Source organism: Pecten maximus, chromosome 18 (genome assembly GCF_902652985.1).
Source record: "Pecten maximus chromosome 18, xPecMax1.1, whole genome shotgun sequence".
Lineage (NCBI taxonomy): Eukaryota > Metazoa > Mollusca > Bivalvia > Pectinida > Pectinidae > Pecten > Pecten maximus.
The window spans coordinates 3,264,980-3,287,816 of NC_047032.1; the positions used below are offsets into that span (position 1 = coordinate 3,264,980).

General features: G+C 38.9%; 4 protein-coding genes across 4 annotated transcripts in view; 2 read left to right on the plus strand and 2 right to left on the minus strand.

Annotated features, from left to right (window-relative positions):
- LOC117316189 overlaps nucleotides 1-10,563 on the plus strand; it is a gene marked incomplete in the record, with an annotated part of 27,548 nt that extends 16,985 nt beyond the window's left edge. The window contains 3 exon segments of the mRNA XM_033870705.1: nucleotides 2,537-2,644; nucleotides 3,811-3,863; nucleotides 7,744-10,563. Coding sequence (XP_033726596.1) covers nucleotides 2,537-2,644; nucleotides 3,811-3,863; nucleotides 7,744-7,750 — 168 coding nt within the window.
- Nucleotides 7,754-10,954, minus strand: LOC117316190. Its single transcript, XM_033870706.1, has 2 exons — nucleotides 8,821-10,954; nucleotides 7,754-8,705 (listed from the first exon to the last, which is right to left on the minus strand). Exons 1-2 carry the CDS (start codon nucleotides 9,293-9,295, stop codon nucleotides 8,224-8,226), a joined length of 957 nt encoding a protein of 318 aa, XP_033726597.1. The 5' UTR covers nucleotides 9,296-10,954; the 3' UTR covers nucleotides 7,754-8,223.
- A 376-nt stretch (nucleotides 10,955-11,330) lies between these two features.
- On the minus strand, nucleotides 11,331-21,094 carry LOC117316191 (tetratricopeptide repeat protein 32-like). The gene is made up of 3 exons (XM_033870707.1): nucleotides 20,931-21,094; nucleotides 14,842-14,999; nucleotides 11,331-14,044 (listed from the first exon to the last, which is right to left on the minus strand). Exons 1-3 carry the CDS (start codon nucleotides 21,071-21,073, stop codon nucleotides 13,917-13,919), a joined length of 429 nt encoding a protein of 142 aa, XP_033726598.1. The 5' UTR covers nucleotides 21,074-21,094; the 3' UTR covers nucleotides 11,331-13,916.
- A 112-nt stretch (nucleotides 21,095-21,206) lies between these two features.
- LOC117316955 overlaps nucleotides 21,207-22,837 on the plus strand; it is a 33,430-nt gene continuing 31,799 nt past the window's right edge. Inside the window, exon 1 of the mRNA XM_033871733.1 lies at nucleotides 21,207-21,413. Within this exon, the coding sequence (XP_033727624.1) occupies nucleotides 21,333-21,413 (81 nt within the window). The 5' untranslated portion in view covers nucleotides 21,207-21,332. The remainder of the gene's footprint in view (nucleotides 21,414-22,837) is intronic.

The window sequence follows — 22,837 nt, forward strand, 5'->3', positions numbered from 1 at the left end:
TACTCAAGACCACGTGTAAGTAACACCTCGGTAAGTTGTCTACTCAAGTAACACCTTGGTAAGTTGTCTACTCAAGTAGCACCACGGTAAGTTATCTACTCAAGTAACACCTTGGTAAGTTGTCTACTCAAGTAACACCTTGGTAAGTTGTCTACTCAAGTAACACCTTGGTAAGTTGTCTACTCAAGTAACACCTCGGTAAGTTGTCTACTCAAGTAGCACCTTGGTAAGTTGTCTACTCAAGTAACACCTTGGTAAGTTGTCTACTCAAGTAGCACCTCGGTAAGTTGTCTACTCAAGTAGCACCTTGGTAAGTTGTCTACTCAAGTAGCACCTCGGTAAGTTGTCTACTCAAGTAACACCTTGGTAAGTTGTCTACTCAAGTAACACCTCGGTAAGTTGTCTACTCAAGTAGCACCTCGGTAAGTTGTCTACTCAAGTAACACCTTGGTAAGTTGTCTACTCAAGTAGCACCTTGGTAAGTTGTCTACTCAAGTAGCACCTCGGTAAGTTGTCTACTCAAGTAACACCTTGGTAAGTTGTCTACTCAAGTAACACCTTGGTAAGTTGTCTACTCAAGTAACACCTCGGTAAGTTGTCTACTCAAGTAGCACCTTGGTAAGTTGTCTACTCAAGTAGCACCTTGGTAAGTTGTCTACTCAAGTAGCACCTTGGTAAGTTGTCTACTCAAGTAACACCTTGGTAAGTTGTCTACTCAAGTAGCACCTCGGTAAGTTGTCTACTCAAGTAACACCTTGGTAAGTTGTCTCCTCAAGTAACACCTTGGTAAGTTGTCTACTCAAGTAACACCTTGGTAAGTTGTCTACTCAAGTAGCACCTCGGTAAGTTGTCTACTCAAGTAGCACCTTGGTAAGTTGTCTACTCAAGTAGCACCTTGGTAAGTTATCTACTCAAGTAACACCTTGGTAAGTTGTCTACTCAAGTAACACCTTGGTAAGTTGTCTACTCAAGTAACACCTTGGTAAGTTGTCTACTCAAGTAGCACCACGGTAAGTTGTCTACTCAAGTAGCACCTTGGTAAGTTGTCTACTCAAGTAGCACCTTGGTAAGTTATCTACTCAAGTAGCACCTTGGTAAGTTGTCACCCTGACAACTCGTTAATGTTTGGAGACTGAGGATATCTTCTTGTTTAGTTGTCACCCTGACAAGCTGTTAAATTTTGGAGACTGAGGACATCTCCTTGTTAAGTTGTCACCCTGACAGCCTGTTAAATTTTGGAGACTGAGGATATCTCCTTGTTTAGTTGTCACCATGACAACCTGTTAAAGTTTGGAGACTGAGGATATCTCCTTGTTTAGTTGTCACCATGCCAACCTGTTAAAGTTTTGAGACTGAGGATATGTCTTTGTTTAGTTGTCACCATGACAACCTGTTGAAGTTTGGAGACAGAGGATATCTCCTTTTGTTTAGTTGTCACCATGACAACCTGTTGAAGTTTGGAGACAGAGGACATCTCCTTGTTTAGTTGTCACCATGACAACCTGTTAAAGTATGGAGACTGAGGATGACAGTATCTCTTCCGTGAGACAGCTAATTGTGGTTTTGAGAATTAGGCTGACAATATGATTAATAGAAATTTTATTTCCCTTGGTTTGGGGAGACATGAACATGAACCTCGTGGAAGATGACAAGACATGAACACGAACCTCGGGGAAGATGACAAGACATGAACATGAACCTCGGGGAAGATGACAAGACATGAACATGAACCTAGGGGAAGATGACAAGACATGAACATGAACCTCGGGGAAGATGACAAGACATGAACATGAACCTCGGGGAAGATGACAAGACATGAACATGAACCTCGGGGAAGATGACAAGACATGAACATGAACCTCGGGGAAGATGACAAGACATGAACATGAACCTAGGGGAAGATGACAAGACATGAACATGAACCTCGGGGAAGATGACAAGACATGAACATGAACCTCGGGGAAGATGACAAGACATGAACATGAACCTCGGGGAAGATGACAAGACATGAACATGAACCTCGGGGAAGATGACAAGACATGAACATGAACCTAGGGGAAGATGACAAGACATGAACATGAACCTCGGGGAAGATGACAAGACATGAACATGAACCTCGGGGAAGATGACAAGACATGAACATGAACCTCGGGGAAGATGACAAGACATGAACATGAACCTCGGGGAAGATGACAAGACATGAACATAAACCGCAGGGAAGATGACAAGACATGAACATGAACCTCGGGGAAGATGACAAGACATGAACATGAACCTCGGGGAAGATGACAAGACATGAACATAAACCGAGGGGAAGATGATGCCTTGACTGAACAAATTTTCATGTCTCCACAGAGCATGGGTAAAAAATTAGTGCAGAATTACTGTACAGCGGGTGACCCGATGTTTTCTCAGCCCGGCACATGATTTGTTTTAACGTAGTAGAATATACATAATATATATATATGAGGTGTAACAATGTTTCTTTGATAGCCGTTATCAATTTCAACATCAGTTGTGTTGTACTTTTTTGCAGTCTGATGTCGAGAAGAAAAAGGAGAAAAGGAGGCTGGAGAAAAAACTCCGACAGATTGAACTCCTGGAGTCTAAAGTGGATGAGGGGTACACCTTGACATCTGAAGAGGTTAGTAGGAGACTTGAGTGTTTAGTAAACTGTGGGGCACAACCTGTGTTCAACAGATTAAACACATTAGATTCACAAATGAGCTAATAAATGTAGCAGAAAAGATACAATCAATACTTTGATCAACAATCTGTTTGATATCACCCTGAAAGTTTCACTTGATTTAGAACAGCTAACATAGTAACAATTGATAAAGACATAAAAGTATGAGCATTAAGAAGAATCATAGTTTTCAGACTTGAATGCTTGCCAATTTTTTGTCATCATGCTTCTTCCCGATGTGCACGTGGGGCATTGTGCGCCATGGTAAACTTTTCACATTTCAAACTTCTTCTCAAGTTCCACTGGTGGGATTGAGCTGACACTTGCTTGGAATGATCCTGAGGTGGTCCTGACCAAGTGTTGTTATTTTTTGGATTGGTCCGAAATTCAGAATAGCCACCTTTTAAGCTTGGCCTCCATCTTGAAAAACACACTTTAAACTTCTTCTCCAGTTACACTAGTGCCATTGAGTTGGAAACTGGTGAGGATGTTAAGGAAGGAGAGCCAACAAAGTGTTGTTATATTTCAGTCTCGTAAAATCTTTGACATGGCAGCCATGGGTTCCATTTTGGAACATGATTGCGCGGACATGATTTTTTTCAAACTTCTTCTGAAGTGTCACATGTGGGATTCAGCGCTAGTGTACCTAAAATGATCCAGAGATGGTCCTGACCAAGTGTTGTTATTTTTTGGCTCAGTCCGAAATCCAAGATGGCTACCATGGCCCACAGTGCCACCATACTTGCTAATGATAATGTACAATTATAGTACAAGGGTCTTTAGAGTCAGATGATCGTTCAGGCCCATGGACCTCTTGTTTACCATCATAATCTTAATGGTGACCATGAAGCTTGTCAATATTTTTGTCAGACAGTCTGCATCTCTTAAAATCCTATGATCATTGATGTTATGTTTGTCCACAATCAACATCTGTCACAGAATGTTTGATGTTGAATTATCTATCAGTATGTGGATATTATTCCTGTGCGAAGCTGGGTGTTACTATCTAGAAATGGAAACCTCACAGAGGAATTGGAGAAACACTGTAGCTGTGTATATTCACAAAGTTCAAATCTCAGATGGAGTATCAGTATCACTCAAATATATATTTTTTTTCCTTTCAGGAGATCAAGTGCGAGAAGAAAGATGAGATTTTGGAAGCTATCCAGAATTTGAAGTAAGCAAAATCTGTCAATGTACACTTACAGGAAAGTAACAACAATCAATCATTACTGTGTGTATCTATATCGGTGACTACACTGTCACCTTCATCAGAATGACCTTCATCAGACAAATGACCTGTGTTATGTATGACGTATGGCTCACTACACTGTCACCTTCATCAAACAAATGACCTGTGTTATGTATGACGTATGGGTCACTACACTATCACCATCATCAGACAAATGACCTGTGTTATGTATGACGTATTGATGACTATACTGTCATCTACATCAGACAAATGACCTGTGTTATGTATGACGTATGAGTGACTACACTGTCACCTACATCAGACAAATGACCTGTGTTATGTATGACGTATGGGTGACTACACTGTCATCTACATCAGACAAATGACCTGTGTTATGTATGACGTATGGGTGACTACACTGTCACCTACATCAGACAAATGACCTGTGTTATGTATGACGTATTGGTGACTACACTGTCATCTACATCAGACAAATGACCTGTGTTATGTATGACGTATGGGTGACTACACTGTCATCTACATCAGACAAATGACCTGTGTTATGTATGACATATGGGTCACTACACTATCACCATCATAAGACAAATGACCTGTGTTATGTATGACGTATCGGTGACTACACTGTCACCTTTATCAGACAAATGACCTGTGTTATGTATGACGTATTGGTGACTACACTGTCACTTTCATCAGACAAATGACCTGTGTTATGTATGACGTATGGGTCACTACACTGTCACCTTCATCAGACAAATGACCTGTGTTATGTATGACGTATCGGTGACTACACTGTCACCTACATCAGACAAATGACCTGTGTTATGTATGACGTATGAGTGACTACACTGTCACCTACATCAGACAAATGACCTGTGTTATGTATGACGTATCGGTGACTACACTGTCACCTACATCAGGCAAATGACCTGTGTTATGTATGACGTATCGGTGACTACACTGTCACCTTTATCAGACAAATGACCTGTGTTATGTATGACGTATTGGTGACTACACTGTCACTTTCATCAGACAAATGACCTGTGTTATGTATGACGTATGGGTCACTACACTGTCACCTTCATCAGACAAATGACCTGTGTTATGTATGACGTATCGGTGACTACACTGTCACCTTCATCAGACAAATGACCTGTGTTATGTATGACGTATCGGTGACTACACTGTCACCTACATCAGACAAATGACCTGTGTTATGTATGACGTATGGGTCACTACACTGTCCCCTACATCAGACAAATGACCTGTGTTATGTATGACGTATGGGTGACTACACTGTCACCTTCATCAGACAAATGACCTGTGTTATGTATGACGTATGGGTGACTACACTGTCACCTTCATCAGACAAATGACCTGTGTTATGTATGACGTATGGGTCACTACACTGTCACCTACATCAGACAAATGACCTGTGTTATGTATGACGTATGGGTGACTACACTGTCACCTTTATCAGACAAATGACCTGTGTTATGTATGACGTATGGGTGACTACACTATCACCATCATCAGACAAATTACCTGTGTTATGTATGACGTATTGATGACTATACTGTCACCTACATCAGACAAATGACCTGTGTTATGTATGACGTATCCGTGACTACACTGTCACCTACATCAGACAAATGACCTGTGTTATGTATGACATATCCGTGATTACACAGTCACCATCATCAGACAAATGACCTGTGTTATGTATGACGTATTGGTGACTACACTGTCACCTTCATCAGACAAATGACCTGTGTTATGTATGACGTATGGGTGACTACACTGTCACCTTGATCAGACAAATGACCTGTGTTATGTATGACGTATCGGTGACTACACTGTCACCTTTATCAGACAAATGACCTGTGTTATGTATGACGTATTGGTGACTACACTGTCACCTTCATCAGACAAATGACCTGTGTTATGTATGACGTATGGGTGACTACACTGTCACCTTCATCAGACAAATGACCTGTGTTATGTATGACGTATCGGTGACTACACTGTCACCTACATCAGACAAATGACCTGTGTTATGTATGACGTATGGGTGACTACACTGTCACCATCATCAGACAAATGACCTGTGTTATGTATGACGTATCGGTGACTACACTGTCACCTACATCAGACAAATGATCTGTGTTATGTATGACGTATCGGTGACTACACTGTCACCTTTATCAGACAAATGACCTGTGTTATGTATGACGTATGGGTGACTACACTGTCACCTTCATCAGACAAATGACCTGTGTTATGTATGACGTATGGGTCACTACACTGTCACCTTCATCAGACAAATGACCTGTGTTATGTATGACGTATCGGTGACTACACTGTCACCTACATCAGACAAATGACCTGTGTTATGTATGACGTATGGGTGACTACACTGTCACCTTCATCAGACAAATGACCTGTGTTATGTATGACGTATGAGTGACTACACTGCCACCTACATCAGACAAATGACCTGTGTTATGTATGACGTATGGGTGACTACACTGTCACCTTCATCAGACAAATGACCTGTGTTATGTATGACATATCCGTGATTACACTGTCACCATCATCAGACAAATGACCTGTGTTATGTAGGATGTATTGGTGACTACACTGTCACCTTCATCAGACAAATGACCTGTGTTATGTATGACGTATCAGTGACTACACTGTCACCTTTATCAGACAAATGACCTGTGTTATGTATGACGTATGGGTCACTACACTATCACCATCATCAGACAAATGACCTGTGTTATGTAGGACGTATGGGTCACTACACTGTCACCTTCATCAGACAAATGACCTGTGTTATGTATGACGTATGGGTCACTACACTATCACCATCATCAGACAAATGACCTGTGTTATGTAGGACGTATGAGTCACTACACTGTCACCTTCATCAGACAAATGACCTGTGTTATGTATGACGTATGGGTCACTACACTATCACCATCATCAGACAAATGACCTGTGTTATGTATGACGTATGGGTGACTACACTGTCACTTTCATCAGACAAATGACCTGTGTTATGTATGACGTATGGGTGACTACACTGCCACCTACATCAGACAAATGACCTGTGTTATGTATGACGTATGGGTGACTACACTGTCACCATCATCAGACAAATGACCTGTGTTATGTATGACGTATGAGTCACTACACTGTCACCTTCATCAGACAAATGACCTGTGTTATGTATGACGTATGGGTGACTACACTGCCACCTACATCAGACAAATGACCTGTGTTATGTATGACGTATGAGTCACTACACTATCACCATCATCAGACAAATGACCTGTGTTATGTATGACGTATGGGTGACTACACCGTCACCTACATCAGACAAATGACCTGTGTTATGTATGACGTATTGATGACTACACTGTCACCTTCATCAGACAAATGACCTGTGTTATGTATGACGTATCCGTGACTACACTATCACCATCATCAGACAAATGACCTGTGTTATGTATGACGTATCAGTGACTACACTGTCATCTACATCAGACAAATGACCTGTGTTATGTATGACGTATCGGTGACTACACTGTCACAAATGAGTTATTATGTATGATGTAGTGTATGAATTATATAACTTTCATTGTGCTTATCAAATTCAATCTCAACATTGCAAGATGCGATGCCATGTAGTACTTGGGTTGTTCGCCAGTCCATTTTTGGGTTCTGCACAATATCTGGAGTACTGTGGGTTGGACAACACTCTTTGACTTTAACAGTGCTTTCTTGAAGAAAGTGTATTATATGGAATTCCTTGACCATGATTTATTTCTATATTTTTCAGAATTTGACTGTACAAACATAAAAACTACATGGATTTTAAGCAAGGGGAGGATTCCTCAGTCTTCAGTGTTTCGCGTATAATTTGATAGAAATCGTGAGAGTAGTGTGAGCTCCAAAAAACTAGTCGTGTGAGATGACAATGTTGAGAGTAGTGTGAGATAACTATGTTGAGAGCCGTGTGAGATGACAATGTTGAGTCGTGTGAGATTACAATGTTGAGAGTTGTGTGAGATGACAATGTTGAGAGTAGTGTGAGATAACTATGTTGAGAGTCGTGTGAGATGACTGTTGAGTCGTGTGAGATGACTATGTTGAGAGTAGTGTGAGATGACAATGTTGAGAGTCGTGTGAGATAACTATGTTGAGAGTAGTGTGAGATGACAATATTGAGAGTCGTGTGAGATGACGATGTTGGGAGTCGTGTGAGATAACTATGTTGAGAGTCGCGTGAGATGACAATGTTGAGAGTCGTGTGAGATGACTATGTTGAGAGTCGTGTGAGATGACTATGTTGAGAGTAGTGTGAGATGACAATGTTGAGAGTCGTGTGAGATGACTGTGTTGAGAGTCGTGTGAGATAACTATGTTGAGTAGTGTGAGATGACAATGTTGAGAGTCGTGTGAGATGACTGTTGAGTCGTGTGAGATGACTTGAGTCGTGTGAGATAACTATGTTGAGAGTCGTGTGAGATGACAATGTTGAGAGTTGTGTCATATGACAATGTTGAGAGTCGTGTGAGATGACAATGTTGAGTCGTGTGAGATGACTTGAGTCGTGTGAGATAACTATGTTGAGAGTCGTGTGAGATGACAATGTTGAGAGTCGTGTGAGATGACTATGTTGAGAGTCGTGTGAGATGACTGTTGAGAGTCGTGTGATATGACTATGTTGAGAGTCGTGTGATATGACTATGTTGAGAGTCGTGTGAGATGACAATGTTGAGAGTCGTGTGAGATGACAATGTTGAGAGTCGGGTGAGATGACTTGAGTTTTGTGAGATGACTATTGAGTCGTGTGAGATGACGATGTTGGGAGTCGTGTGAGATAACTATGTTGAGAGTCGCGTGAGATGACAATGTTGAGAGTCGTGTGAGATGACTATGTTGAGAGTCGTGTGAGATGACAATATTGAGAGTCGTGTGAGATGACTGTTGAGTCGTGTGAGATGACCATTGAGTCGTGTGAGATGACTATGTTGAGTAGTGTGAGATGACTGTTGAGAGTAGTGTGAGATGACTGTTGAGAGTAGTGTGAGATGACTGTGTTGAGTCGTGAGATGACTGTTGAGTCGTGTGAGATGACAATATTGAGAGTCGTGTGAGATGAAAATGTTGAGTAGTGTGAGATGACTGTTGAGAGTAGTGTGAGATGACTGTGTTGAGAGTAGTGTGAGATGACTGTTGAGAGTCGTGTGAGATGACAATGTTGAGAGTCGTGTGAGATGACTATGTTGAGTAGTGTGAGATGACTGTTGAGAGTTGTGTGAGATGACAATGTTGAGAGTAGTGTGAGATGACTGTTGAGAGTAGTGTGAGATGACATCAGAAGGCATTTGGAATTATGGACTCTCATCAATGTACATGAAGTGTAGGAAACCTACCGGGCCATTTGGGCCGTTTTATATATTTTAGTTAGTAATTTTCATACAGGTTATATGAAGTATTTTTGAATAAATGTATTACAGAAAGATTGAAAAAATTCTTGTAATTATTTTTTTTTTTACAAGATTTTCAATGTTCCAGATAATGTATACACAAGTATTTTTGAGATAATAATTATAAGAAATCTATATAAAAATATTTGTCCATGTTTGCATCTGAATTGGAATATATTCATGTAGCCATTATCATCTGTTTTAATTTGTTTTTGTCTCTAGAATCACTTACTTTTTACAATTATGTATGTTTTACCCCTACAAGTTCAGGCTTGTGTTACATCGGGGAATCTGTTAATTTCGTACAGTCACATTTCTCCAGCAGTCCGTTATAAGGAAATGCCATCAAGTTGATCTTGACAAAATTCTACGCAAGTTAATGTTTTAATCAGTCTTCAGAGCCAAGAGGTGGTGTTTGCTGGTAATTTACCTGTAGCTTTGTGGCTGATGCCATTTCTAGTGTGTTCTATTGAGTGACCTTGACCATTCATGTGCTGCACAAATAAATTGATAAGGTTCATTACATTATAAATCATTGTTTAGTCCAAAACTTATGTTTCCTTCTCTTTCTTTGAACAAATTTTTGAAAAACTTCATTAATTAAGATTTATACTCGGTGAATATGTACCTAATGGTTATCATATCATGGACACCCAATCTAACTTGAAATTTTGTACCCGATGTCTTCTGAACTTGTCCGGGATATAATTTTGTGTCCGATCGGTGACCATTAAGGTTGTCAAGGATATAATTGTGTCCGATCGATGACCATTAAGGTTGTCCAGGATATAATTGTGTCCGATCGATGACCATTAAGGTTGTCCAGGATATAATTGTGTCCGATCGATGACCATTAAGGTTCTATTGTTTTATTCTATTGTTTTATTAACAATACAGATCTATTAATAGTAACATTTATTGTAGGGGTAATAAGAATGCCAGTCGGTTTGAAAACAAAACAATGATGTAGTTTTTAGGTGCCTTAACATGAATATTTTAAAATAGTTTGGAAAGCAATTAAGTTTGACATTATTTTACAGAATATTCAAGATAAAAATTGATTTAAGTTTATGAAAGGATTACACTTTGGACATCTTACCATTGTTTGTTAGGTTATTGAAAGTGTTGAGTTTTGAATGCAATTCATTAAAGTCTTGTTCCAAACATTTTATCTTAAATTGTATCTTTTCTTTTATCCCAGTAAAATTGTTGATCAATAAAACCAATTCTATAATAAACTCCTCATTTTAATAACCAGATTCTGTGTGTGAAACTTTTTTTGGTTTGTTTTCTTTTTTTATTTTAAATTCCACAAATTTTATGCAAGTACATAACCATTCAGAGTCTTTTACATGGTTTTTAATATTCTCTTTGTAAATACATTATAAAACATAATCTGATGGCTTTGTTCTCTTTCCTCTTGTTCTCTTTCCTCCTCATCTCGCCTCTGTGAGGAAGGCTTTGGGTTTGTTACTCCTGCTTAGCGCTCAGCCTTTTAAGGTTGTGACGACTGGTTCGTCCGTTGTCAGTATAATGTGACTGGGTGGGGTGTCCTGCTGGGCAGTATGCCTCATTGAGGTAGCACTATAAATCAGCAAAAGTTCTGGCCTATCACATGGAGACTTCACACAAACATACCGCAGCCTCCCAAAACATATATAAACACAACCACAACTACACTTATGCATATTGCATGCTCGGGAGGCTGTCCTTAAATGACCATAGCTGTTGATAGGACGTTAAACAAACCAAACCTCACCTCAAACATGTTACAACACAAGACAAACAGTCCAATATGTGTCTGTCCGTCTCTTCCTCTCACGTAAACTTTCATTTCTCAGGAGATCTCCTTCATTTTTCAACCGATCCCTTTAAAACTTTGTATGCATTACAATTTTTTTTTCTTCTGTTATTATATTTGCAAAAGTTGTTGCGTTTCGTTTATTTTTTGTTAATATTTGATTTTTTTTTTGTCCAGAGACCTACTCCTAAATTTTCTGTCCAATTTCTTTAAAACTTGGTACGTTTATAATATGGAAGAGATAGAACTTGGTACGTTTATAATATGGAAGAGATATTTCCATTCTATTTTAATGACTTCTCAAAAACCAAAAGGTTTCCAGGATGGAGACCCACAAATTTTAAAAAGAAATCATCTTGACAATATTCAAGGTCACCAGTGTTAGCTTTGTTAAAATATTCAAACAACTTCTTACAAACCGTAAGGCTTAGAGTCATGATATTTGGGAGAAGAAGCCCAACACACTTTGCAAGTCAGAGGAAATGACTGACACATATGAAAAAGTCAAATTTGTTAAAACGCCCAAAGGACTTCTGCTCAACTGAAAGGCCTGGAATTGAGTTCTTAAAGATGGAGAATTGTCAAAGAAGTGAATGCTAGGTGAGTGATACAGGCCCATTTGAACTCTTGTCTACCAATTTCTTTGAAACTTGGTAGGATTTATGATCATGATATCAAGTTGTATGTATTTAACGAGATGGATACCAACCCATTATTACTTGATTATAATGTATTCCGAAAACTGTTAGAAAATTTAACTTTTGTAGTAAAAGACGAGGATTACAGCTTACCACCTAACCACTTGTAAGGGGATACAAATCTTGTGTCAGTAAGAGATAGTATATAACGCTAAATGACATTCAACCAGTGTATAGTATGTCACACTAAACGACATTCAACCTGTGTATAGTTTGTCGCATTAAACGACATTCAACCAGTGTATAGTATGTCGCACTAAACGACATTCAACCGGTGTATAGTATGTTGCACTAAACGACATTCAACCGGCGTATAGTATGTCGCACTAAACGACATTCAACCGGTGTATAGTATGTCACACTAAACGACATTCAACCGGTGTATAGTATGTCACACTAAACGACATTCAACCGGTGTATAGTATGTCACACTAAACGACATTCAACCGGCTTATGTTGTTCTGTCCGACAGTACTCCTTTGATAAATGGTCTTTCGAGGTCAAACTGATGACATCACCTGTTAGGTTGACATCAGTTCAATATTAAGGTCACCTGAGACAAAGTTGACCTATTGCGATTGCCTTTTGTCTGGCGTCGTACGTCATAAATAATTTACATTTTCAACTTCTTCATAGTAAGCAACAGACCCAGAGACCTGATATTGGGTGTGTAGCATGCTGGGATGAAAGGCTACAAGATTTGTTCAAGTGGATGACCTTGACCTTCATCCAAGGTCACAAGGGTTAAATATGCTACAGTGGTGTGATCGCACAACGTTCCAAAAACATCGTGCGCACACCGTGCAGACATTGTGCGCACAAATGTGCGATGTGCGATACAAACCGCACAGCTAACGATTGGGTTATAAATATTATGGAATAACTAGTTATACGAAAAGGTATACAAAAAAAATAAAATTATGATATAAGATGGTCGCTTTTATATATACATGCTGCATAACAATTGTTTTCATTCATGGAACATGTATGACCTGTTAATTTTTGCCATTTAAGTACCGTTATTTTGTCTCGCAAGTATTCGTGATGTTTTCGACGGCCTGGTGATACATTTACATGTACATGTACAGTACCAGAATGGTAGACAGACATCACTACGATTATTTATCTTACTTAATTAATACATAAATTACATATATTATGTATTTTTAAACACAACAGAAATGTTTCTATTCATAACAAGTTGTTTTATCTGTTGTTTAGTTCTACATGTATTAAATAGCCTATATATAATCTCGCTGAATACATATTTCTTCGACTCGCCAAGGCCTTAACCAGGTTATGTAGACACCAGTCCATCACATTGCAATCTAAACCAAGTTAGGTTGACATCAGTTTCTCTCACATTTTAACCTTAACCAGGTTATGTTGACACCAGTTCATCACATTTAACCTTAACCAGGTTATGTTGACATCAGTTTCTCTCACATTTTAACCTTAACCAGGTTATGTTGACACAAGTTCATCACATTTAACCTTAACCAGGTTATGTTGACACCAGTTCATCACATTTAACCTTAACCAGGTTATGTTGACACCAGTTCATCACATTTAACCTTAACCAGGTTATGTTGACACCAGTTCATCACATTTAACCTTAACCAGGTTATGTTGACATCAGTTTCTCTCACATTTTAACCTTAACCAGGTTATGTTGACACCAGTTCATCACATTTAACCTTAACCAGGTTATGTTGACATCAGTTTCTCTCACATTTTTACCTTAACCAGGTTATGTTGACACCAGTTCATCACATTTAACCTTAACCAGGTTACATTGACACCAGCTCAACACATTTTAGCCTTAACCAGGTTATGTTGAAACCAGTTCATCACATTTAACCTTAACCAGGTTACGTTGACACCAGTTTCCAACAAATTTCTTGCCAACTTTGTGGATTTTGGCAAATCATTCCGTCTATTTTTTTTCAGCACGAAACACACTGAACACAGACCATTGATTTCTGTTGATATTTCCTTTGCTGGATGGTGATATTTTACTTCACCAGGTTCTTTCAAGTTTCTCTTGTTTGTCAGCCATAGACCGCTCTAGTCCCGTCCTGGCATCTGTGAACTCTGGATTCAGCATCAGGGCAGCTTTCATATCAGCTATGGCATCATCAAATCTACCTACAAATTATAGACCGTAGGTTAAGTTCAAGGTCATCAGTAGAATAGTGACATGTATCAAGAGGTATAGTCAGCGCTTTCTAGAGCCGTTAATGGGCCCTATTTCCGACTGGAATTATTTCATTTTAAAGCCAAATTCCCAAAATTTGCAGTTTACTCCTGAAAAAAATCTTTCCCTATTCAATTTTCTTCCCAAAATGAGACACACAGATCCTTCCCAAAACAGTCAGAAAAAGCCCCGATATTGACCAATCATTAGATAACAGAATGTTGTATAGTTAAAAATTTAAGAAAGAACTAGAACTGTCGCCAGGATAGCTGACTCCCGCAATCTGCACGAGTCAATGGTGAATTGGAACTGTTAATTAGAGGCTAACTAAAATAACCCAGTAATATAGTGACCAGTTGCCATAGCAACCATAATTTTAAGAAAAAGAAAGTGGCATGCACATCTACACATGGTCGTCTATATTTGTGTGAAGTTTCATTGGAATCGGCCCATGGGTTTAGGAGGAGTTGTCTGGACAAAATGTGTCTACAGACAGACTGATGGACAGACATACGGACAACCTGATTCATGTACCCCCTAACTTTTTTGCGGGGGTACAATTACACTAAAAGTTTGCTATTTGACCTTTAATTCTGTGGTCAAGGTCACCTAATGCTAACTTCAGTGTATTGTAAAATATTTACTGGTATTAGAAGAGATACAAGCAGAAGAACCAGTATTACTATTGAATATTTCCATTCAGAGGAGAGATGTGAATTTACCCAATAAATCATGTGTCTGTACTTACCGAGTCTGTAGTGTATGGTACCTCGATTGTAGTAAGCCACGCTAAGATCGGGATCTAGACTAACACTGGCTGTATAATCCTCAATGGCTTCATCGAAATCTACACGTAAATATCGCAGGAAGCCGCGGTTATTGTAGGCCAGAGCCAACCTCTGTTTCCTGTTAAAATAAAACATGGAAGTGTTAAATATTTTTGATTTTTTTCTGTAGATTTGATCTGCGAGTAGAAACATGATTCTAATGGTAACCCATATTTCAATTTTGTACATTGTCTCGTGAAGCAGAAGAAAGTTTTCATTTTTCCAATGGCGGCATCCACATTTGTGTTGTGTCGTTAACCACTCCCGAGTCACTAAATCACCAAACCTGTCTGATGGTTATGTAAAAACAAGAGCATCTCGGTTCATGACTTTAGCCTAACGGATAATTGGACTTATATTGTTATTATGGTATAATAATTGTTCTATTCAGCTGGGAGTTAGATTAATTGTAAACTTTATTTATTTTACAACAAATGCGAAATAAGTTATATATATTAATCACGTTTGTTGGCCCGGATGGAAGCGCGTGTGGGGTCTTATTTTGGGAGAAAACCGGAGTACCTGGGGAAAACCCACGTGGTCGGGCAAGTGACCCCATACCTTTTCACGTCCATTCGGGGAATCGAACCCCGGCCACCTAGGTGAAAGGCAAGTGTTTTACCACTGTGCCACCCGACCACTCCTTAGATTAATTACTCTCTATGTGTACATACATGTGCTGTCCTAACCAAACCTGGAAGGTACTGTATAGTTGTTTAATTTCGCGGGGTGAAAATTTCGCGTTTTTCTGTTCAGGACTATTTCGCGGGGAGAAAATTTCGCGCATTTTCAATTTCTTAAAAAATGAATTATATAGGGAAATAGTAGAAATTATACTTACGATGTACACATTTCATGCGACTCTAATATGATATCGTGAAACAGTAGAAACTACATGTATACTTACGATGTACATGTTCTGCTTAACAATATTCTTTAAATAAAGATTGTTTATTATTCATTGTCATAGTGGTCACTCATCACACGGTGAAAAATATTCACGGGTACTTAATTTCGCGGACATTACCTTGACCGCGAATATAGCGAAATTAAATCCCCCGTGAATAAAAGCAACTATACAGTACTCACATCTATACATGGCCACCCATACATACATTTCAGATTGTGACGTTCCCCAATAGTAAACCGCTAATTTGACTTCGTTAATTAATTGTACGATGTTAAGTTCTCCATTTGACTGAGAGTCGAGTTGTTTTCCAGGCACACGTGTTGTCACAATACAAACTTCTGTAATAGGAGAAGAAAAATATACGGCCAGACCTGGGTTCGAACCCGGGACCTCCGAACACTAGCCGGATGCTCTACCAATTGAGCTACCTGGTCGCCGGCGTTCATCCCAGTTCAGTTCCGCTACAATTCCGATTCTGAGTTTCCTTTACAGTTTACAGTGTAATGGAGAAGCAGGGGCCCATGATGAGACGAGATTCAGCATTTATTAAAATCAGCCTTAATCATCCTTCAAAACAAAATCACAAAGGCCCAGATACATCAGAGTTGTCGTCTTCTGATTTAATTGATCTGTGTGAGTTATTCCCATCTGTGAGCAGATCATTAAATGACCCATATCACTCATATACATTACATGTCGTAAATATGGCATAGAAAAGCATGTGAATATGCATGCTAATGACTAAATTACAGGTGAGTGTTGTAGGCCTTCATTTGACTTTTTCATCTGTTTGTTGAAAAGGTCATTAAATCCATTATGTACGAAAAAGTCATAATATTAACTTAGATTTCCTATTACATGTGTGTACCTGTCTGACATCAGAATATTTCCTATTACACGTGTGTATACCTGTCTGACATCAGGATATTCCCTATTATATGTGTACACCTGTTTGACATCAGGATATTTCCTATTACATGTGTGTATACCTGTCTGACATCAGGATATTTCCTATTACATGTGTATACCTGTCTGACATCAGGATATTTCCTATTACATGTGTGTATACCTGTTTGACATCAGGATATTTCCTATTACATGTGTGTACCTGTTTGACATCAGGATATTTCCTATTACATGTGTGTACCTGTTTGACATCAGGATATTTCCTATTACATGTATACCTGTTTGACATCAGGATATTTCCTATTACATGTGTACACCTGTTTGACATCAGGATATTTCCTATTATATGTGTGTACCTGTTTGACATCAGGATATTCCCTATTATATGTGTGTACCTGTTTGACATCAGGATATTTCCTATTACATGTGTGTACACCTGTCTGACATCAGGATATTTCCAATTACATGTGTGTACCTGTTTGACATCAGGATATTTCCTGTTAAATGTGTATATACCTGTAGAGAGTATTGAATACAATATATTTATATTCAGTATGCTTGAAAACATTGCCGAAATTGTATTTATTTTCCATAACAACATTAGCCTCATCACAGTGTGTAGTAATGTCGGGGACCGCTTTACCACAGGTAGTACTCTCCGCCGTCGGATTTTTTCTTCTTCTCATGTTCTTTTAAATAAACACAATCAATGTAATCTTTGCATAATTCCAATGTTGTTATGGTCTCCTAAATGTTCAAAACATAAAAACTACTCTTAAAATCTCACATTTTCCCGTAAAAATGGCTGTTCCTCTCCGACATCACTCCCAGGTAAAAACATAAAAAAAATTGCATTCTTTTACTATTGGGTGCTTTAAAAAACATAAAATCAAAAATATTCATTATGTAAATACAGTGTACAGTCAAACCTGCTCTAACGGCCACCTCCGTTAAGCGGCCAGTCTGTGGTCCGCCCGATGGCAAAACACTATATAATGAATCTTAAATAAGCGGTCACCTCATGTCTAACGCGGCCAACGGCCACAAAAATCTGCCCCGAGTTGTTGTATCGTCCTGTATTAAAGAGCCATTTTGTCCGGAAGTAGACATCCGCGATGATCACATGACCAGGTATTTTTATCAAATTCATCAAAACTTTGATCTTTGTTTTTTTCATTTCAAAATACACTGTACATAGTATATTGTTATCAATATCAATAAGTGCATTATAATACGATAAATTCAATAAACTGTTGAAAAAAATATTGGGCAACAGGCCGTTTCTGGCCAACCTGGTTTAAGCAGCCACCTGTCTTAAGCAGCCAATATCTGTCGGTCCCTTGGGTGGTTTGACTGTATAAGAAATGAAATTAATTTTTTTCAACATTCATGAGGTCATAAGAACATCGGCTTTCTGGACATATTTGCCATGAATCGCTCACAAGATATCTTGAATGTTGAAAAAATAAATTTCATTCCTTAAGTGACAGTACTATGGTAGCAGATGTTATGTCAGTGTGACACTGTGACAGGAGATGTTATGTCAATGTGACAGTGACAGGAGATGTTATGTCAATGTGGCACTGACAGGAGATGTTATGTCAATGTGACAGGAGATGTGATGTCAATGTGACAGTGACAGGAGATGTTATGTCAATGTGGCACTGACAGGAGATGTTATGTCAATGTGACAGGAGATGTGATGTCAATGTGACGGTGACAGGAGATGTTATGTCAATGTGTCACTGTGACAGGAGATGTTATGTCAATGTGACAGTGTGACAGGAGATGTTATGTCAATGTGGCACTGACAGGAGATGTTATGTCAATGTGACAGAAGATGTTATGTCAATGTGACACTGTGACAGGAGATGTTATGTCAATGTGACACTGTGACAGGAGATGTTATGTCAATGTGATATTGTGACAGGAGATGTTATGTCAATGTGTCACTGTGACAGGAGATGTTATGTCAATGTGACAGTGTGACGAGATGTTATGTCAGTGTGACACTGTGACAGGAGATGTTATGTCAATGTGACACTGTGACAGGAGATGTTATGTCAATGTGGCACTGACAGGAGATGTTATGTCAATGTGACAGGAGATGTTATGTCAATGTGACACTGTGACAGGAGATGTTATGTCAATGTGACAGAGTGTGACATGAGATGTTATGTCAATGTGACACTGTGACAGGAGATGTTATGTCAATGTGATATTGTGACAGGAGATGTTATGTCAATGTGTCACTGTGACAGGAGATGTTATGTCAATGTGACACTGTGACAGGAGATGTTATGTCAATGTGACACTGTGACAGGAGATGTTATGTCAATGTGACACTGTGACAGGAGATGTTATGTCAATGTGACAGTGACAGGAGATGTAATGTCGATGTGTCACTGTGACAGGAGATGTTATGTCAATGTGACAGTGTGACAGGAGATGTTATGTCAATGTGACAGGAGATGTTATGCCAATGTGACACTGTGACAGGAGATGTTATGTCAATGTGTCACTGTGACAGGAGATGTTATGTCAATGTGACAGTGACAGGAGATGTTATGTCAATGTGTCACTGTGACAGGAGATGTTATGTCAATGTGACAGTGTGACAGGAGATGTTATGTCAATGTGGCACTGACAGGAGATGTTATGTCAATGTGACAGAAGATGTTATGTCAATGTGACACTGTGACAGGAGATGTTATGTCAATGTGACACTGTGACAGGAGATGTTATGTCAATGTGATATTGTGACAGGAGATGTTATGTCAATGTGTCACTGTGACAGGAGATGTTATGTCAATGTGACACTGTGACAGGAGATGTTATGTCAATGTGACACTGTGACAGGAGATGTTATGTCAATGTGACACTGTGACAGGAGATGTTATGTCAATGTGACAGTGTGACAGATGTTATGTCAATGTGACAGTGTGACAGGAGATGTTATGTCAATGTGACAGGAGATGTTATGCCAATGTGACACTGTGACAGGAGATGTTATGTCAATGTGTCACTGTGACAGGAGATGTTATGTCAATGTGACACTGTGACAGGAGATGTTATGTCAATGTGACACTGTGACAGGAGATGTTATGTCAATGTGATATTGTGACAGGAGATGTGATGTCACTGTGACAGGAGATGTTATGTCAATGTGACACTGTGACAGGAGATGTTATGTCAATGTGACACTGTGACAGGAGATGTTATGTCAATGTGACACTGTGACAGGAGATGTTATGTCAATGTGTCACTGTGACAGGAGATGTGATGTCAATGTGACAGGAGATGTTATGCCAATGTGACACTGTGACAGGAGATGTTATGTCAATGTGGCACTGACAGGAGATGTTATGTCAATGTGACACTGTGACAGGAGATGTTATGTCAATGTGACAGTGACAGGAGATGTAATGTCGATGTGACACTGTGACAGGAGATGTATTGTCAATGTGACAGGAGATGTTATGTCAATGTGACACTGTGACAGGAGATGTTATGTCAATGTGACAGTGTGACGAGATGTTATGTCAATGTGACAGTGACAGGAGATGTAATGTCAATGTGACATTGTGACAGGAGATGTTATGTCAATGTGACAGTGACAGGATATGTGATGTCAATGTGACAGGAGATGTGATGTCAATGTGACAGTGACAGGAGATGTGATGTCAATGTGACACTGTGACAGGAGATGTGATGTCAATGTGACAGTGACAGGAGATGTAATGTCAATGTGACACTGTGACAGGAGATGTTATGTCAATGTGACAGTGACAGGAGATGTAATGTCAATGTGACATTGTGACAGGAGATGTTATGTCAATGTGACAGTGACAGGAGATGTTATGTCAATGTGACAGGAGATGTTATGTCAATGTGACACTGTAACGGGAGATGTGATGTCAATGTCGTGATCTTTGATATTCTCATACAAAGTCAAAAACATATAGATGAACAATATAAACATTACATAACTCTTATTAGTTCCCATCATAATTCGTTCTGCATAACTTTAATGTAAATGTAGACTGGCTAAAGACAGTTAAATGGTTCGTAGCTTGCATTGGACTATGAACTGTTATTAGCATGATGAACCCATCATACACAGTACTTAGACTTTGGTATGTCGGTCACGTTAGGTCAAACTGAAAGTAGAGTCATACAGGAGTGTTGACTTACATGGATTTACTTAAGTTAATTTGGTCATCCCTGCACGTCAAATCAATAAAATTAGAGTACATCTCCAAAGCTTGACCACGATCCCCTTTGCTTTCTTCGAATTTCGCTTGATCAAACAAATGACGTAAGCCGTCTTCCTCCATTTCTCTTTCTTGACCTAAATAGTGTAAGAGTTATCGTTCCTGTCGTCTTATTTAAGTCTCACATACGCTTGTAATGCACTGTTCTTTGCTTTCCGTGTGATGCAAGCGTTGTTATAACCCTAGTGTTGTTTACAACGCCATTGGCTGAAGTCTGAATAATATAGACATAATTTGTCCTTTGACTTATCCCATGTGTATGCATCTTTTCCACACAGGAACTGCCAGAAATTCTAAACCACGTACCAGGAGCTCATGAAAGATGGTTCACGTAGGCCAGTTTTATCAGGGTTCCGGCCTCCTACAGCCGGTATCCGACATCATCGGGTTACCGCTTGACCAGGTAACATTAATCTGTTATCCTCGTGGCCCGATATGTTTACATCCCAGTTGTCCAGTTAAGGAAGTTCCGAGTGATTGAAAAAGTGTCCCGGTTTCATCAACGTCCATTGATTTATCCAAATGTCTGAACTTTTCTATATGAAATAAGTATGATAATTTTTAATATTTCGGCTAAAAAATGAATATTTCCTTATGTTAATGAAACCGGAACGTTTTAATGTTTGACAATTGATACAACTTATACAATAACATTTAATTACTTTGAGGTTGTAAGACCCTAGTACAGATTTGTTTTATTACGCGGCCATGTATGTAATTGAGAATCAAACACTTGTCATGTTCAAATGCACGGACCAACCTAGCCCGAGATTTCTCTGGCCCTGTCACCATGTCTGGGGCCTACACCAGAGATGGTGTCAGGGCCAGATGAAACGCGGGCTAGGACCGACCATGGTTTAAACCCAGGACCTCGGAACACTAGCCAGATTCTCTACCAATTGATCATGAGCTACCTGGTGGCCGATGATCAACCCGGTCCAGTTCATTTGTGAATCTAATTTTATTAAACGATTTTATTAAGTTCACAGGAAAATAAACTTTATAGATTAACATTTAAAAGTATAAATACAGTATAACATGAATGTAACAGCATTCTCTTTCTTTAATCTTATTTCCTTCTCCCCTGGTGGAGAAAAGGGCTATGAGCTAGTCATCTCAATTCTGTCTTTTCCTCTGCTGCTTTGCTTGTGTGACGATTCGTGGATATGGACATTTCAGTTGCATACAGTCCAATAGCTTTTTAGTTTTTGTGACTGTGTGGTTGAGTGTTGTGTTTATGTGTCTACGTTAACCAACGTTGAACGTATGTGGTCAGATCTTGAATGGGTAACTGCCCCGTTATACCCTTGGTCACATGTTAAATTTGGGGCAGTTAATGGACCTAGTATCCTGGTAAAGGTATACCATCCAACAGCACAGGAAGCACATACTGCTCCTGAAAATTTATTGGTGACTAAGGAGTCTGGTCATGAGGTAGCATAAACAATGATGTGAATGTCACTTTGAGAAAGACTGAAAGTCCTGAAAACAGAATGAAAGTAATTAAAAAGTGTGAAAGTCATTAAAAAAGAGTGAAAGTCATTAAAAAAGAATGAAAGTCATTAAGAAAGTCATTAAAAAAATGAAAGTCATTAAAAAGAATGAAAGTCATTAAAAACAGAGAAAGTCATTAAGAAAGAATGAAAGTCATTAAAAAGAATGAAAGTCATTAAAAAGAATGAAAGTCATTAAAAAGTATGAAAGTCATTAAAAAGAGTGAAAGTCATTAAAAAGTATGAAAGTCATTAAAAAAGAATGAAAGTCATTAAGAAAGAATGAAAGTCATTAAGAAAGAATGAAAGTCATTAAAAAGAGTGAAAGTCATTA

Bases quoted from the DNA above. Each gene is read 5' to 3' on its own strand.
- LOC117316191 (XM_033870707.1), bottom strand. From the start codon at position 21,073: ATGGAGGAAGACGGCTTACGTCATTTGTTTGATCAAGCGAAATTCGAA. The intron at 15,000-20,930 runs GTAAGTCAACAC...TTATTTTAACAG, and splicing joins ATTAACTTAAGTAAATCCAT to GAAACAGAGGTTGGCTCTGG. The intron at 14,045-14,841 runs GTAAGTACAGAC...TATAATTTGTAG, and splicing joins TACCATACACTACAGACTCG to GTAGATTTGATGATGCCATA.
- LOC117316190 (XM_033870706.1), bottom strand. From the start codon at position 9,295: ATGCCTTCTGATGTCATCTCACACTACTCTCAACAGTCATCTCACACT. The intron at 8,706-8,820 runs ATTGTCATCTCA...CCGACTCTCAAC, and splicing joins CATCTCACACGACTCTCAAC to ATTGTCATCTCACACGACTC.